This window comes from Choloepus didactylus, chromosome 6 (genome assembly GCF_015220235.1).
Source record: "Choloepus didactylus isolate mChoDid1 chromosome 6, mChoDid1.pri, whole genome shotgun sequence".
NCBI classification, from domain to species: Eukaryota; Metazoa; Chordata; class Mammalia; order Pilosa; family Megalonychidae; genus Choloepus; species Choloepus didactylus.
In genome coordinates, this window is record NC_051312.1 from 79,247,123 (window position 1) to 79,265,868 (window position 18,746).

Sequence of the window (18,746 nt, forward strand, 5' to 3'; positions counted from 1 at the left end):
GAAAATATGAGCAGTATCTTAGGGAACTGAATGACAATATGAAGCACGTGAATGTAAATGTCATAAGTGCCCCAGAAGGAGAAGAGAAGGGAAAAGGGGCAGAAGCAATAATAGAGGAAATAATCACTGAAAATTTCCCATCCATGAAAGACATAAAATTACAGATACAAGAAGTGCATCATGTCCCAAACAGAATGGTTCCAAATAGGTATATGTCAAGACACTTAATAATCAGATTATCAAATGTCAAAGACAAAGAGAATTCTGAAAGCAGGAAGAGAACAGTGATCCATCACATACAAGGGAAGCTTGAAAGGACCATATGAAGATTTCTCAGTAGAAACCATGGAGGTGAGAAGGCATTGGTATGATATTTTTAAGATACTGAAGGAGAGGAACTGCCAACCAAGAATCCTATATCCAGTGAAACTGTCCTTCAAAAATGAGGGAGAATTTAAAATATTCTCAGATAGACAGACACTGGGAGAGTTTGTGAATAGGATACCTGCTTTACAGGAAATACTAAAGGAAGCACTACAGACAGATAGGAAAATACAGGAGAGAGAGGTTTGGAGCACAATATTAGGTCATAGTTGCACAATAATGTAAGTACACTGAACAAAGATGACTGTGAGTATGGTTGAGGGAGGAAGGATTAGGGGCATGTAAGATGGCAGGGAAAAGGATAGAAGATAAAGACTAGGACTGTATAACTTGGTGAAACTTAGAGAGGTCAGTGATTGTGACTAAATGTACAAATATGTTTTCACATGAGGGAGAACAAATGAATGTCAACTTTTTAAGTGTTAAAAATGGGGAGGTATTTGAGAAAAAAATACAATCAATGCAGTCTATAGTTAACAGAAACATTGTATTATGCTTCCTTTAATGTTACAAAGGCAATACACCAAAGCTAAATGCCTTTAAGAGGGGACATAAGGGAGGGGTATGGGACTCTTGGCATTGGTGATGTTGTCTGACTCTTTTATTCTACTTGAGGTTAACTCTATCTTTTGTTTTGTTGTTTTTTAATTGTCACTTTTTTCTTTCTTTTTCTTTTTTCATTTTTTCAACTTTTCCTCTTTTTTTATAGAGGCAATGGAAATGTCTTTATATAGATAATGGTGGTGAATGCATAACTATGTGATTATTTAGGGAACCACTGATTGTTTACTTAGGACAGAATGTGTGGTGTGTGAATAAAACCATCTAAAACATAAACAGAGGGATACATGTTCTGGAGAATTTGTGGAGAAAGGGATATACCTAGTCACCATTGCTAGGAAAGTAGAATGGTGCAGCCCATCTGGAGGACAGTGTGGTGGTTCCACAGGAAGCTAAGCATGGAGTTGTCATATGGTCCTGCAACTTGGTTACTGGGTATATACTTGGAAGAACTGCAAAGAGAGACATGAAAGGACATTTGCATAGTGGGTCTTATGGTGTCAGTATTCATGATTTGCAGTGGACGGAGGTGACCTAAGGATACATTGACTGATGAATGGAAGGATGAACTGTGAATGGAATATTGAGCTGCTACAAGAAGGCATGAAGTTGTGTGGTGAGTGGACATTGAGGACAGTATGTTGAGAGAAATAAACCAGAAATGAAAATAAAAATATTATAATGCCTCACTGATATGGACTGAATATAATTTGTAAACTCTGAGAATTAAATCTGAGGGCATCGGTTTTCAGGGGAAGGCTTATTGTAAAGGTTCCTAGATTGTAAGCTCTTACAGCAATGACATCTATTCTTGAGTTGTAATGGTTATTTGCAAATTCTGAGATGCTGAGCTCTTTGCGTATAACCTGGTCTGCCCTGAAACTTTGGGTATCTGTGTGTGTTGGTTTAGATGTATTATGTCCCCTAAAATTCCATATTCTTTGAGGGAGTCTTCTGGGGTCAGACATACTAGTGTTGATTAGGTTGGAATCCTTTGATTGAGTGTTTCCATGGAGATGTGACTCAATCAACTGTGGACTAGATTTTTGATTGGATAATTTCCATGGAGGTGTTACCCCACCTTTTCAGAGTGGGGTTTAATCGAATCACTGAAGTCCTATAAAGTGTTCACAGACAGAAGGAGGTGCTGCAACCAAAAGAGACACTTTGAAGAATACACAGGAGCTGAGAGTGGAGCTGGAATCCAACCTGGCATCAGCAGAGGCCAGCCACGTGCCTTCCCAGCTAACAGAGGTTTTCTGGATGCCAATGGCCTTTCTCCAGTGAAGGTACCCTATTGTTGATGCCTTATCTTGGATACTTTATGGCCTTAAGAATGTAACTTTGTAACCAAACAAACACCCTTTCTAAAAGCCAATCCATTCCTGGTGTTGTGCAAAATGGCAGCATTAGCAAACTGGAACACTGTTTGACACCTGAGACTCAGAGCCAGAGTCTGGCAGCTATGAATGTCAGCATTACCCCATGCAGCAAATGTTAAGGAGTCTGAAAAAAGAGATCTCACTTCAATTAGAGATATGAATGGAATGGACTTGGTTAGGACTAAGGTAAATCAGACTGAAAGGTAAAGGATGACATTGACAGCATTTTTTAAGCTTCCACTTCTGTGTGGTACTGAAGGAAGAGATGTTTTTTATGTGCAAGATCTCTATTTTTTGGTAACACATTATACAATTTGACTTGTATGGACAATTTATTCAAACAACATAACCACTTGGAGCATTGATTTGGGAGTTAGGACTGGTTGGTTTGTGCAGGTTAGTATGAAGCCCCAATACATCCCAGAATAATTCTGGCAGAGAATGAAAATGTATTTGCAAAGCCCCCTTGAGGGTCTGGGGGAAAATGTGGAAATATTAAATTTCCCCACCTGGGGAATTAATGATAATCTCACAGGCCAAACCCTCAATCTTGGGGCTCACCCTTATGAAGTTTGTTGCTACAAGGGAGAGGCTAAGCCACTTAAAATTGTGCCTAAGAGTTAAACCCAGAGAATCTCTTTTGTTGCTCAGATGTGGCCTCTCTCTCTAAGCCAGCTCTGCAGGTGAACTTACTGCCACACCCCCCAACATGGGATGTGACTCCCAGGAGTGTGGCTCTCCCTGGCAATGTAAGACATGGCTTATGGGGATGAGCTTGGCCCTGGCATTGTGGGATTCTTGGACCAAAAGGGGAAAGTGAAATGAAACAAAATAAAGTTTCAATGGCTGAGAGATCTCAAATAGAGTCAAGAGGTCATTCTGGAGGTTATTCTTATGCAATATATAGATACCCCTTTTTAGTTTATAATATATTGGAATAGCTAGAAGGAAGTACATGACTGTTGAACTGCAACCCAGTAGCCTTGATTGTTGAAGATGATTGTATAACTATATAACTTACATTGTGTAACTGTGAGATTATGAAAACTTCATAGCTCTGACTCCCCTTATACAGTGTATGGACAGATGAATAGAAAAATGAGGACAAAAAGTAAATGAATAATTGGGAGGGATGGGGAATGAGATGTTTTGGGTGTTCTTTTTCACTTTAACTTTTATTCTTATTCTTTTTAGTGTATGGTAATGAAAATGTTCAAAAACTGAATGTGGTGACGAGTGCACAACTATATCATGGTGCTGTGAACAATTCATTGTACACCAGGGATGATTTTACAGTATGTAAATATATCACAATATAATTGAATTAAAATAAAGAGAATTCCAAGTCTCTATTGTCTGGTGTTGTAGCAACCATTTGATATCTACAGCTGCCCATCCCAGTTGTTTTTTGAGTGCCTTCCCTTACTCCTATTTGAACAAATAGTCAAGATGGAAACTAAAAGAAAATCCCTTGGAAATCTGCACTTAAAAAACCTAAATATATGGAGCAACAGGTTTCATATTCTTCTTTTCTCTCAAAAAGACTTCCCACAAAGCTTTCCTTAAACAGAAAGCTATCCTAAAGCTTGGACATTTATATCCATTTACCTCTATATGTAATAAAAGCTAGCTCAACCATAGTCAATATGGATGTTAGCTATATAATGTGATTTCAGTACTTGTCCCTAATTACATCTTCCATCCCCCCCTGGGTTTAACCAGCTTCAGGCTGACTTGGGTTTTACACTCTGGGGAACTTGCTGTCTCTCCAGGATGTAAGTTCCTGGATTTCTCCTCACTTGTCATAAAATCCTAGATCCATCTGCAGTAGCTGTAAAAGGCTCTGATATACAGAAGATTGCTACTTAAGAGGTCTCCAGGCCGGTAACCCCCACAGTGAGTACAAAGCTGGGGCTGGAGCCAGTGTTTCCAACCTTGTGCATAGATTTTAGGATGTGTTATAGAAGATAAGACTCAGCCGTGGTAGCATATTCAGGCTCCTTGTTCCACTATGTCAGTTTGTCTTTTCAGAATGATCTGGTCCTTTGTGGTGAACATCTGTAGCCTTTAATGAGTTGAGCTAGGATCATACTGTAAGGACCCCTACCCCAACAAAGACAGCCAATGCTAATGGAAATGAAAACAAGTTTCGGACGTAATTCTGCTACATGTACAAATGTTCATTAGCAAGCAGACACAGATTCATAACACTTATCTTTAAATTGGAGATTTCCTTGCTCCTGGTCATTTTAGGAGAGCCATTGGGGCAGTACTTAAATAATACTAAAAGAACATGATTTCTTCAGAAATCATGAAGTGCACTCTGCCAAATTAACCTGAGTATTGGAAAATTTCATAGGAACTTGACATGAGAAAATATTAGATTTTCTACTTCCACTATGGCTTAATATAAAATTATTGAATTATAATAAAATATACTAGCACTAATGCCCTTTAGAATCATATGAATTTTTTGCCTGATTGTTCTTGTAGTAGACATTTTGGATATATTTAATTCTTCACAAATTTTCCAAGCCCAGAGCTTACGTGGTTGTATCAGGATTCATTTTCCAGTTCCATTGAGCTTTTACACATATTCCTGCTAATTGTTTGTGCTGGTTTGAATGTATTATGTCCCCCAGAAAAAGCCAAATTCTTTGATGCAATCTTGTGGGGCAGACAGAATAGTGGGGATTAAGTTGGAACGTTTGAATTAGGTTGTTTGCATGGAGGCATGGCCCCACCCATTCAGGGTAGGCCTTGATCAGTGGAGCAATATAAATGTGCTGACTCAAAGAGACTGAACAGAGTGCAGCTGCGAGTAATGTTTTGAAGAGGAGCAAGCTTGCTAGAGAAGAACGTCCTGGGAGAAAGCCATTTTGAAACCAGAACTTTGGAGCAGATGACAGCCACGTGACTTCCCAGCTAACAGAGGTTTTCCAGACACAATTGGCCATCCTCTTAGTGAAGGTACCTGATTGCTGATGTGTTACCTTGGACACTTTATGGCCTTAAGACTGTAAATGTGTAGTCAAATAAACCCCCTTTTCATAAAAGCCAATCCATCTCTGGTGTTTTGCATTCTGCAGCATTAGCAAACTAAAACAGATTTTGGTACCAGAGACGTGGGGTGCTTTTGCTGCTGAGTTTGCAAATACCAAACATGTTGGAATGGCTTTTTAAATGGATAATGGGGAGTTTCTGGAAGAGTTGTGAGGAGCTTGACAGAAAAGGTCAAAACTGCTTTAAAGAGACTGTTTATGGAAATATGGACTCTAAAGATACTTCTGATGAGGCCCTGAGCAGAAATGATGAATGTGTTGTTGTAAACTGGAAGAAAGGTGATCCTTGTTTTAAAGTGGCAGAGAATTTGGCAACATTGAGTCCTGGTGTCAGATGGAAGGAAGAATCTGGAAGCAACAACCTGGAATACTTAGCTGAGGAGATCTCCAGACTACGTGTGGAGGACGTATCCTGGCTTCTCCTTGCAGCTTATAGTAAAATGCGAGTGGAGAGAGATAAACTTAGAACTGAACGCTTGGGTTCAAAGAAACCAGAAGCTGATGGCTTGGAAAATTACGAGCTTCCAGGGGGTGGAATTCCAGAAGCTACAGCCCAACGTGAGGATGTAACAAAACATGGAATCCAGCTGCCATTTCAGTACAAGCCAAGATTGGAAATGGTATTATCCAGAAAGGATTTGTGGAAACTCCTGTTGTCTGATGACTTTGACCCCTGCATGCTTCATGTGAAGCCAACAGAATTTTTGTGAGATCTTTACAGACAGAGCCATTGCCAGTCTAGACTGGAGGAGACAGACAAGGAAAAAATTAAGGGAAAAATCTCTTCAAAGACAGAGCCATGGAGGTTGAGGTCTGGAGTCAGGAGGTCTGGGGCTGGGAGAGCGGTGCAGCCCACACACATGGAAAGGGTGAGTTTGCCCTGAAGGTCGAGGGCGGGCATTCCACCCCGATGCTCTGGAAGAGTTTTGCCACCTCAGGTCCCAAAGAGGTTGGAGCACATTCCCAGGGAATTGGGGAGAGCCTGGCTGCCACCACACTATTCTGAAGGGCTAGAGCGTGTGCCCCGGAGATGGAAGGGAATCCGGGAGCTGCCCCGAGGTTTGAGGAGGATGGGGCCAAGAAGGTGGTCTCCCCAATGTGTGGGTATGTTGGAGCACTCACCTAAGCATTTGGAGAGGAAAGGGCTGCCAAAAAGGCCCTTAGGAAGGGTTATGCTCCCGCACTCTCAAGCCCCAAGGATGCAACATTGTTCTGTAAATGACTCTCAGACTTTGAAATCTAATGGAGTTTGTCCTGCAGATTTTAGGAACTGTTTTGGTCCTGTTAACCCTGTTTTCTTTACTGTTTCTCCTTATGGCAATGGGAATGTTTATCCTATGAATGTCCCTCCTTTGTATATTAGGAGCAAATAACTTGTTCTAAGTCCACACATCCAAAGCTAAAGGAAAAGTATGCCTTAGGACTGACCACGCCTATATTTGATTTTGATGGGATCTTGTACTTAACTATTGTTACTGAAATGATTTAAGTTTCTGTGGTATTGTGGGATGAATGTATTTTGTATTTGGAAAGAATATGTTTTTCTGGGGTTCAGGGGGTGGAATGTGCTGGTTTGAATGTATTATGTCCCCCAGAAAAAGCCATATTCTTTGATGCAATCTTGTGGGGCAGACAGAACAGTGGGGATTAAGTTGGAACGTTTGAATTAGGTTGTTTGCATGGAGATGTGCCCCACCCAGCTGTGGGTGGTGACTCTGGTGGGATACTCCCATGGAGGCATGGCCCCACCCATTCAGGGTAGGCCTTGATCAGTGGAGCAATATAAATGTGTTGACTCAAAGAGACTGAACAGAGTGCAGCTGCGAGTAACGTTTTGAAGAGGAGCAAGCTTGCTAGAGAGGAACGTCCTGGGAGAAAGCCATTTTGAAACCAGAACTTTGGAGCAGATGACAGCCACATGCCTTCCCAGCTAACAGAGGTTTTCCAGATGCCATTGGCCATCCTCCAGTGAAGGTACCCAATTACTGATGTGTTACTTTGGACACTTTATGGCCTTAAGACTGTAACTGTGTAGCCAAATAAACCCGCTTTTCATAAAAGCCAATCCATCTCTGGTGTTTTGCATTCTGCAGCATTAGCAAACTAGAACATTGTTCTTTTACCTGTCTGATTCCTAGAAGTTGTTTTGTGGTGTCAGGTGTTGGTGGCCGTTGTCTCCATTGAGGCAATAGGCATCCAGGTCCTCCTTTAAATCAAACTGATAAATATTAATTATCCTTCCATTTTGCAAGGTTTTTAATTAGGAATTTTCAGAGAAGTTAAGCCTTACTGCAACCTCAGAAGCTAGAAATGAATTACCTTATTTTATAGATTAGAACTGAGGATGCAAGAGTCTTGGGCAATTTTTCAAGTTTGTAGGGCCCGTTACCATCACAGCTCACAACTTTATCACAACTATTTGAATATTGGTGAGAATGACCCTTACTTGCATGTGGTCTTCAGAGAATCTCCAGAATAGAAAGAGCACTTAGTTTCTCTTATATACATGTCAAGAGAGAATGTTAAATTGAGAATAAATCAGTGATTAAATAACGGTACATAATCCATTGCAAGCATAAATTACAGTTTTCTTCTAAGCAACTGTTCACATTTTTAAAGGTTTGTCTATAGAAGTTCTTGGCATTTCAACATAGTTTATTATATGTTCCAAAATAGATGCCAGCTGCATTTCTTCTTCTAATCCATTAGCTTTTCCTCTACCACACTGATAAATAGAAAACGAGGTAAATTGCAACAGGTCATATACATTAAATAATGTTTGAATTTTCACCAGATATCACATTATATTACAAAAGTACCATTTTTCTTGGTTTAAATTGAAGTTATAAGATATATGTATAATTTATAAGTATCTATATTCAAGTACAATTTTAATCTGTCTGATCTGTTTTTGATTTTTCGTTCATGTTACATATTTTTTACGTGTCGTGTGATTGCATCTCCTAACATTGGACATTCATAATAGAAAGAGTCCTAAAATTTTTTTGAAATGCTCTTCCAGTTAGAAATTATCTTAATTTAGCAGGTGGAGTTTCCCTTCTTTTTATAATTCATTGGGCAATGCACACAGAGTAGTAATTACATCTTCTATGAAGGTTTATTGATATTCTCTGAAAAATTTTTCTGGAATTTTTTTTTGTAAATTTCCAATTTCTGTTTCTGTTTCTTTATCTCTTTTCATCATTTACAGTTCAGTATTCAAAATCTGGAATTGCAAGGATTCAAATATTTCAATTTTGAAACATAAAGTGATTCATTACATTCCTTAGTATTTTTAAACTGATTTTTCTGCATGCCACATCCTAATTTTAAATTACATTGTGGATTTGTGTCTTATCTTTGATAACTTTTGCATCGTTTTTTAGATTTTGTCTATGACTCTGAAAAGTAAGCCTTTTAGCTTTTGACCAATTCTTGTTACCTCTTTTTCTAATTTCATTACTTTATTATTTTATTTTTATTCTTTTTGCTTCATGCTTACTGTGAAGTTAGTTATTATAATTCCTTGAGTTAAATGATTAGATTTTAAGCAATTTTTGTTTGTTTATATGCATTTAGACTGATGGATTTATTAAATATCATTTCTGTCATAATCCCAAAGTTTTATGATTCTTATTAATTTTCAGTTCTTCACTTTTTGTGATTATTATTTTTATTTAGTGCCATTTATAATTTCACAGCATAACTACAATTTTCCAAATTTTTGCATTTCTTTGCCTCTTTTATGCAAAAGTAATATAGTTTTTGTATTTTGCTTTGTCACCTTATTGATATTAATTCTTTATTTCTTGCTTGTAACTTTCCACATGGTAGACACCCATTAATTTTCTCTGTGCTTAAAATAATCTGTAATATCTATATTTTGTATGTAGGTATATATTTAAATCCTTTGGTACCGTATTGTTAATTGTGCTGTTCCATGTCATTACCACTTTTTGTTTCAAGAATGTGTTTCTTAGTATAATTGTGAACTTTCTATTATCTTCTTCAATTTGTTTTAAGTTGAAGTATTATATCTAAGTTCAGGTGAGCCATAAATATTATATTATTCTGCCAGAGGTTCCTTACATCAATGTATAAGTATCATGTTGAATTGAATTATTGCTTTTTCAAATATCTGATATTGATATTACTAAATTATTTTCTTTTGCAAGAATACAATATACATTTCACCTATTTCCTTTTAAACTCTCTGTTTTGTGTCTCATAAAAAGCACATAGTTTTCTAAAAATAATTCTCAAAAATGACTCTTTTTTTAACAAGTGCAATCCATCAATCCATTAATAAAATATTTACAGATGTATATGATGTAATTTTTCCTGTTTTCTAATCCTGATTTTATTTAGCTTTTTTTTTGACTTGATGAAATTACCAGTATCCTCTTCCCCTTCACTTGATTTACATTATTCTCTCTTCTCATTTCTCTCCCTCCCTCTCTTTCTTTCTCTTCTTCCATCCTCCCTGCTGTCATGTGGTTGATATTCCAACAGAGGAGACAGAAAATGAAAAACATATACTGTCAGTAAAGCTTTTTCCATCTTGTAACCACCACTCCCCCTATGAAGCATTATTATTTTAATTGATAATAATTTCTTATATTTACTCACATTTTCACATTTTTCCACAATTCTTCTATACATTTTACCCCTTTGTCCTGTGTTATCTCAGTAATGACTTGAGTTACATTCAAGTTATATTGATAATAAAAAAATCACCTTATTTTCCCCTAATATTTACATTTTAAAGAGGTGTAAATTTCAATTTTGCTATTATTTCCTATCAGAAAATTGATGATATAATGTTATATATTGACAGCATCTATACTTTAAAATTTTCTATTGGCTTTAGAAGTTTTAGTTTGTGTTTAATGTTTATCTCTCCATGTGGGGTTCTGAAGTTGAATTAAGACGTGTGTAAATATGATTTTATTTATTCTGCTCAGCAATTGCATTTCTAAAATGTGATACATGCCTTTCCTCCATCCTGGAAAATCCCAGCCAATTGGACTGCAAATATTTCCTCTCCCTCAACCTTTGCTTTTTTTGTTCTGGATGCCCCATTAATTGCATAGTGTAGTTGGGTACTGTATTAGTTAGGGTTCTCTAGGGAAACAGAATCAAGAAGAGATATCTATAAATATAAGATTTTATAAAAGTGTCTCATGAAACTGTGGGTATCCATGAGTCCAAATTCCTTAGGGCAGGCAGCAAACTGGCAAATCCAATGAAGATGTTGCATGAACTCCTCAGGAAATGAACTGACAACTTCAATGAACTCCTCAGGAAATGCTTCCCTTGTTAGCTGAAGAAGAAGTGAAGTCCTCTATCTATCTCATTTAAAAGTCTTCAACTGACTGGATTAAATCCAGCTGATTGCATTCTCTCATTGTGAAAGACATGCCCCTTGTTGATGTAATCAGTCACAGCTGCAGCCAACTGGCTGATGATTTAATAAACCAGCCTTCTGGTTTATTAACTAGCCACAAATATCCTTGCAGTAATGCTTAGGCCAGTGCTTGCTTGACCAGACACCTGGGTACTATCAGCTGGCCAACTTGACACATGTACCTAACCATCACAGGTACTTGATCCATTCTTCCATATAACATTTAGTTCAATAACCATGGTCTGTTTTATGATAATATTTTTAAAACTTTCCACTTTTCATAGTACCTCATTCATATTATTGGTATAAAGGCTCTTATTTTGTAGTCTTACAAATGATCTCCCTTCCTTAATTTCTTGAATTCTGATTCAAGAAATTCTGATTGTTTTACCTGTAAACTTTTATTGAAGATTATTTTCTCAGGTTGTTTTTTTTCCCAATTTTTGATGCAACTCATTGAGTTATATTCACATACCTGATAATCATCCAAGTGTACAGTCAATGGCTCACAGTATCATCATGTAATTGTGCATTCATCACCGCAATCAATTTTTGAACATTTTAATTACTCCCCTCAAAAAAGAATAAAAATTAAAAGAACCCAAAACATCCCACACCCTTTATTCCCCCTTCATTTATTTTTTCTCTCTTTATTATCTTACTCATCTGTCCATACACTGAATAAAGGGAGTGTCAGTCACAAGTTTGCATGATCACACAGTCACATCAGGTTGTTTCTTATACTCACATTTCACTGTGGTTTTTTGTTTCATTTGTGAGTCCTATGTACATTAACAGGACAGTTATTCCTAAGAGCGTTATTGGGTTTGATTCTGTGGGTTTTCTCATCCAGAAACGTTTTGTGTTGCTTTATTGTCTTGGTACATCAAAAAGTTAATTTAAATGCAGGCTCCACAGATGTGCATGATTCATGACTGTGCCTTTGGTTTCTTTTGTGAGATATGTCTCTTTACTCAATGCCCTAAATGTTGATAGGCTTCTTTTTGCTTCTTCAAACAGTTAGAAACAGTGTCTCTAGATGCTCTTTTCATTAATAGTAAAGCTATTTCCTCATCCTGAGTTGATGAATTGATCTCATCTGTAACCATTATAGGAATAACCTAAGCTCTTTTTCTGCTCCAGTTTCAGTATTAAACTGATAAACAATAGACATCAGGGTCTTTATTCTACATGATCTCTCCAGGTTACTGTGGAACCAATATATGATATTAGAGATCTGGCTTAAATTTATCTCTTCAATAGTAAACTCATGCATGTTTAATTTTTAATTTGGCATTTAGAATACTTATTGAAATAATTATTTGTTATATTTTATTGAGGATTAAAAATTTTTAGTTTTCAATTATTATTTTCTTCCCTTAGCTAATTATGTTATAATTTATATGGAGTACTGTTACATTTCTTAAGGTGAATAAATCTATCAAATCTACATCAAAATGACCTCTTTATGGATTCTATGATTTCAAATCACATGCATATATATATATATTTAAAAATACAGTGCCTTTATATTAGTTTATTAATATTTGGAATCATAAAAGGCTAGTAATAATAAATAGCAAACATTTATTACAATAAAGGTCATGAAATTTTCTTTTGAGTTAAATCAAAATTTTAGTAAATATCTAGGAAATGTCCTAGATATAGAACAGTTTGATTTAACAGGCCTCTGAGAAAACATTTATCTCATAATCATTGTGTTTTTCATTTCTGCTCTACTAATTCTGTGGCTATCAAGCAAATATAAATCTGTCCAAATAGAGGAAAATTACTCAAAATCAGAATCAATTGAATTTAAGGAATACAGGGATTTCCAATTCACTTTCTCTCTTTTATAGTAGCTTGGCTTTAGTCAGGTTATTAGCATTCTGTATATTAATTTCCTCAATATAAAATGAGCATAACAAACTACCTCCTACAGTTTAATGAAGATTAAGTACTATTCATAAGTGCTTCACAAATTCTCAAGTACTTGAAAGAATGCTTTTTTGTCTATTATATAATGTAGTGTGTTAATTGAAAATTTCCCCTAAAAATATAAGTCAGCGCTTAGTCTATGTCCTAAGCCTCCAAGGAAAACAACTGCTTAACAAAGCCAAGCTTAAAAGCCCAGGCCTTGGTATGAGATTCTTGCCCTGCTTCTAAAACTTACTACATGGGAGATCATGAATAAGGCCATCATTTTTTCTAATATTCCATTTTCTCTGTATAAGAGGGTAGACATATTATCATCTGTTGTACTGAGTTTTTGTGATGATTAACTGAGTTAGCACATAGAAAATACTAGAGCTCTGGCTTCACAATAAATGTCCACAAATGTTGGTTGGATGATGAGAATAAAGAGGATTCTATTGATCCCACTTTCAATATTTTGATTGTAGATAACTGCTTTTTAAATATTATGATAGAGATAATAAAGAATAATAATCTTGAATACTTTTCCTTTTAGGGGAGGATGATCCAGGTTCTCAGAGATTCTAACACCTCTAAGTTCCAGGTCTCCGAGTTCATCCTGATGGGATTCCCAGGCATTCATGAGTGGCAGCACTGGCTCTCACCCCCTCTGGCTCTACTCTACCTCTTAGCTCTCAGTGCCAATATCCTTATCCTGGTCATCATCAAAGAAGAAGCTGCACTTCATCAGCCCATGTACCATTTCCTGGGCATCCTGGCTGTGGGAGATATGGGCCTGGCTACTACCATCATGCCCAGGATTTTTGCCATATTGTGGTTCAATGCTAAGGCCATTAGTCTTCCTGAGTGCTTTGCTCAAATGTATGTCATACATTGTTTTGTGGCCATAGAGTCAGGCATCTTCTTCTGCATGGCTGTAGATAGATATGTAGCCATTTGCCGACCCCTACAATATCCATCAATAATTACTGATTCTTTTGTAGTCAAAGCCACTGTGTTCATGGTACTAAGAAACAGCCTGTTTACCATTCCAGTGCCGGTGTTGGCTGCTCAGAGACACTACTGCTCCCGCAATCAAATTGAGAACTGTCTGTGCTCTAACCTTGGAGTCACGAGCTTATCATGTGATGACAGGTTGGTCAATAGTATCTACCAGCTAATTCTGGCTTGGACACTCATGGGCAGTGACCTGGGTATGATTATTTTATCATATGCCTTGATACTTCGCTCTGTGCTAAGGCTGAATTCAGCAGAAGCTGCATCCAAGGCCCTGAGTACCTGTACATTTCATCTCATCTTAATTCTTTTCTTTTACACAGTTGTCATTGTCATTTCCATCACCCACAGTAAAATAAAGACAGTTCCCCTCTTTCCCGTTCTACTCAATGTATTACACAATGTCATCCCTCCTGCCCTCAACCCTATGGTCTATGCTCTGAAGAACAAGGAATTGAGGCAGGCCTTGCACAAAGTGCTTAAACTGTGCATCAAAAGAAACTAATGTGCAAAAGGTGCTCACACATCCACACACTCACTCTTTATATTGCCCAATGATTGCCTAAAGGCAGAAGATCTAAGGAAAAGGAACACTGTCAGCTGTTCATTTAGCATAAGGAATCAGTGGCAACCACTGAAACCTGAAAAAATTAAAAAAAGGAAGGAAAAGGAAAAAGATAGCACTAATATTTGAAGTCTATGGGGTTCATGCAAAATTTGTAATCATACAGTAACATATTATAATCATGCTGACTGTCTCAAGAAATCAAAGGGAAAGAAAAGTAGAATATATGACCTAAATTTCCTCAGGTCCCTGTCTGTGTTTCTGATACATCTTCTTTCTATGTGTCTTTGACATTCTTTTTTCTCATTGCAGAATATCCTTCTCTATTTTGGTATTCACAGGAAGAAAATATCTTTGCCAAAATTGACCATATTCAGTAGTTTAAGACATTTGGGAATCACTTGGACTATATTATCCCTTTTCCTAGCACTTAGGAAGTGTTTTCATTTTCCTAGTTTGTTTTGGGAGATCCTTTCTAAACTAATTAACCATGGTCCAAGAGTTATATCCTTGATGGATCACTCAGCATGAGGACTAAATTATATGCTTAAGATACAAGCAAAACAGGAATTAAAAATCATGAGAATAGTATTTTTTTAATTGGAATCTCTGCAAAATACTGCATGAATTTCATCATGAACATGTTTTAAACAAAAAACTTGGTAGAACTTTAAAAATAGTGTTTGACTAGAGCACATTCATTTTTCATATTTTAAATACTTAGGATTCTAATTTCATTTAGCATCCTTGGGTGTTGTTGCAAGTGATTTCTGCAGGTTACTGAGTGATATAAAGTGAAGTGAAAGGACTCTTTCCAGAAAGAGGAAGAATGTTATTGGGAAAAGTTTTCACCAAGCAAGCAAAACAAAACAATATAAAACAAAGAAATTCCACATAATTTATATTGGGGTAGAGAATCATTCTCATAATGTAACTATGTATAAAATATATAATGAATTCTTATGCATGAGGATGAATCATGACTATTTATTATTCATATTGCTGGTACCATGGTTTCACAAGTTTAAAAATAATTCTCCAATAATTATATGCACAAAAAACATGTTCTTTCTCAGGATAATTCTTTTCAGATTTTTTTTACGAACTTTAATTCTTCTTGACAGACCACCCATTTTTTCAAGGAGTCTACATCTACCCCCTTATTCAATATGTGCTTATTTGGTGGGATTCTCTAAGTTATCTTAGAGTAAGTCAAATCATTCTGTGTTATATTTACTTTTTATTGTTTATTTTTTTGAGCCATCACATACTTAACTTATGAATTGACATGCATTATAAAAATGTATATTATAAGATAAAAATATACACTGAAGGAAAGAGGGCTAAGGTGAATGTGAATAAAACAGTATAATACAAAGGCAAGCAAACAGAAATTCACCCAGTGCTTTTCTAATAAATTGCTATGTTTGGTATTTAATTTATCCTCTATCCGTCTTGCATACAAAAGAAGAGAGTGCTGGCAAATTACAAGTTTTATAAAAGCTTAATCAAAACCAGTTGTTCTGTAGAGACCCATCATTCCTGACACTGAGACCTGAGAGAGAGTATTTTCATGATTCCCAATCAACATAAGCTAGTGATATATTTTATGTCACTCCCAATATGTTGCTTATTTTGGTTTCATGTAATGCCACTATGAAGGTGAAGGAAATAACAAGAAAAGAAGATTCAGTACAAACCATTTAATAGGGGAGAATGATGTGATCCTGGTATAAATTTCTCTACTATTCCTTTATATTTAAGTGTAAATTTGAGACTATATAGATGAATGTAGGGATTGCACTCCTTCAGTCAATCCTTTTAAATGTCACTTCTATCTGGTCTTTTAATATAAATTCAATATACTCCATTCTTTTGGATAATCAGTTGGTTAAATTGTAAGTAATGACTCTACCTAGACCAGGTTAAAAACTCTGACCTGCATTATCAGAAAACTTTAATTCCCACATCATATCAGTTTATATCATAACATATTTCCCTGTTATATTTCTACTGGACCTCTGGACTGAACATCTCATGTAATGAACAATGACTTATTCATCTCTCTATCAATACCACATCAGTATAAAGCCAGATATATAATATAACTTCTAAATAATTACTTTTGACTGAGGAAATAGATTTTCTTCACCTTAATTTAAAATCATTGACTTATTATTTACATCAGATGTGTACCTACCTCATTGTTTTGATTTATGAAATATTTGGGGGATACAATATTATTTTCAAAGTAATCAGTTCATTTTCATAAACAAGGCTTCTTTTCTCCAAGTATTTGCTAATCCTAATTTTATAAGGAATGCCATTATCACTTTCTTCCTCCTGAAAACACTCTGTGATGTTGTTAAGATTCATGTCTTTTATTTTCTAGTCCTTCCTTAACACCAATTAAAAGTTAAGGTGCTGGGGTTGACATCTTCAACATGGCAACATAAACAACTACTGAAAACTTCTCTCCAGAAATTCAATGAAAAAAAAAGGACAATTCTGAATTGTTTGAAACTCTGGAAGAGGATATAGACTAGAGAAAGACCCTGCAAATGCCAAATTGAAGAAAGGAAAAATATCAGGTAGGAATCTTCCATCCTGGACCAGCTGGTCCTCTCCTCTCCTCCTCACTTGGTCTCATGTGGGAAAGGCACAGAATGAGCATATGGGACCCCTCCCACCAGGGACACAGATTTTAAAAGCTTTCAAATAGTGAAACATAACTCCCACTGTTTGCAGACCTGGGGGACAGGGGAGGACATTTCAAGGCCCAGGTCAATGAGGGACAAAGAGACTGAGAAAACCTGGACAGAGGCTGTGTTTCCAGTCCTGGCTCTGAAAGCCCTTCCTCCACCCTTGAGGGAAGCAGCAGTGGGCAGCCATTTCCTTGCCATGGGGATGGCTGGTGTTCTAGTTTGCTAATGCTGCTGGAATGCAAAACACCAGAGATGGATTGGCTTTTATAAAAGGGGGTTTACTTGGTTACACAGTTACAGTCTCAAGGCCATAAAGTATCCAAGGTAACACATCAGCAGTCGGGTACCTTCACTGGAGGATGGCCAATGGCATCTGGAAAACCTCTGTTAGCTGGGAAGGCATGTGGCTGTTGTCTGCTCCAAAGTTCTGGTTTCAAAATGGCTTTCTCCCAGGATGTTCCTCTCTAGGCTGCAGTTCCTCAAAAATGTCACTCTTAGTTGCACTTGGTGTATTTGTCCTCGCTTAGCTTCTCCGGAGCAAGAGTCTGCTTTCAACGGCCATCTTCAAACTGTCTCTCATCTGCAGCTCTTGTGCTTTCTTCAAAGTGTCCCTCTTGGCTGTAGCTCCTCTTTAAAATGTGACTCTCAGCTGCACTGAGTTCCCTCTGCCTGTCAGCTCATTTATATAGCTCCACTGATCAAGGCCCACCCTGAATGGGTGGGGCCATGCCTCCATGGAAATATCTCATCAGGGTTAGCACCTACAGTTGGGTGGGGCACAATCCATGGAAACACTTGAAGAATTCCAATCTAATCAGCACTAAAATGTCTGCCCCACAAGATTGCATCAAAGATAATGGCATTTGGGTGACATAATACATTCAAACTGGCACAGCTGGTGTACTGAGTTAGTTGAGGGAGTATTTTGCCTCAGGTGGAGCCCCACATTGAGACAGATTTTGGCTGGGAAACTGAGGGCTTATTTTTGAAAAATATCTTTTCATATCTTGTGCTATTTGTACTATTGTCATTGAGTTGTAGGATTTCTTTACATATGCTTTGCATATGGTCTCGTATCAGATATATGTTTCCAAATATTTTCTCCCATTGAGTTGGCTGCTTCTTCAACTTCTTTACAAAGTTCTTGAGGAACAGAATCTTTTGAATTTGAGGAGCTCCCATTTATCTGTTTTTTTGTTTTTGTTTTTGTTTTTTTCTTTTGTTGCTTGTGCTTTGTGTGTAAGGTCTAAGAAGCTACCTCCTATTATTATGTCTCGAAGATGTTTCCCTACATTATCTTCTAGGAGTTTTATGGTACTTTTCTTATATTGAGGTCTTTGATCCACTTTGAGCTAATTTTTGTATAGGGTATGAGATAGGGGTCCTCTTCCATTCTTTTGGGTATGGATATCCAGTTATCTCAGCCCCTTTTGTTGAAGAGACTGTTACGTTCCATTTCAGTGGATTTGTGGGCCTTATCAAAAATCAGTGAACCTAGATCTGGGGTCTATTTCCAAACTCTCAATTTGATCCCATTGATCAATATGTCTACCTCTGTGCCAGTACCATGCTGTTTTGACTACTGTGGCTTTATAATAGGCTTTAAAGTCAGGAAGTGTAAGTACTCCCACTTTGTTCTTGTTTTTGAGAATGTTTTTGGCAGTTCAAGGCCCATTTCCCTTCCAAATAAATTTGATATCTAGCTTTTCCAAGTTGCAAAGTAGAATGTTGGAATTTTGATTGGAATTA

The 18,746-nt window shown here is 36.9% G+C and overlaps 1 protein-coding gene across 1 annotated transcript; it reads left to right on the forward strand.

Moving 5' to 3' along the window:
* Positions 1 to 13,272: 13,272 nt before the first annotated feature.
* LOC119537031 (putative olfactory receptor 56B2) lies at positions 13,273 to 14,232 on the forward strand. The gene has a single exon (XM_037839662.1). The coding sequence runs from the start codon at positions 13,273 to 13,275 to the stop codon at positions 14,230 to 14,232; it is 960 nt and encodes a 319-aa protein (XP_037695590.1).
* The last annotated feature ends 4,514 nt before the right edge of the window (positions 14,233 to 18,746 follow it).

Excerpts from the sequence above, each read along its gene's own strand:
- LOC119537031 (XM_037839662.1), top strand. The coding sequence starts at position 13,273 with ATGATCCAGGTTCTCAGAGATTCTAACACCTCTAAGTTCCAGGTCTCC.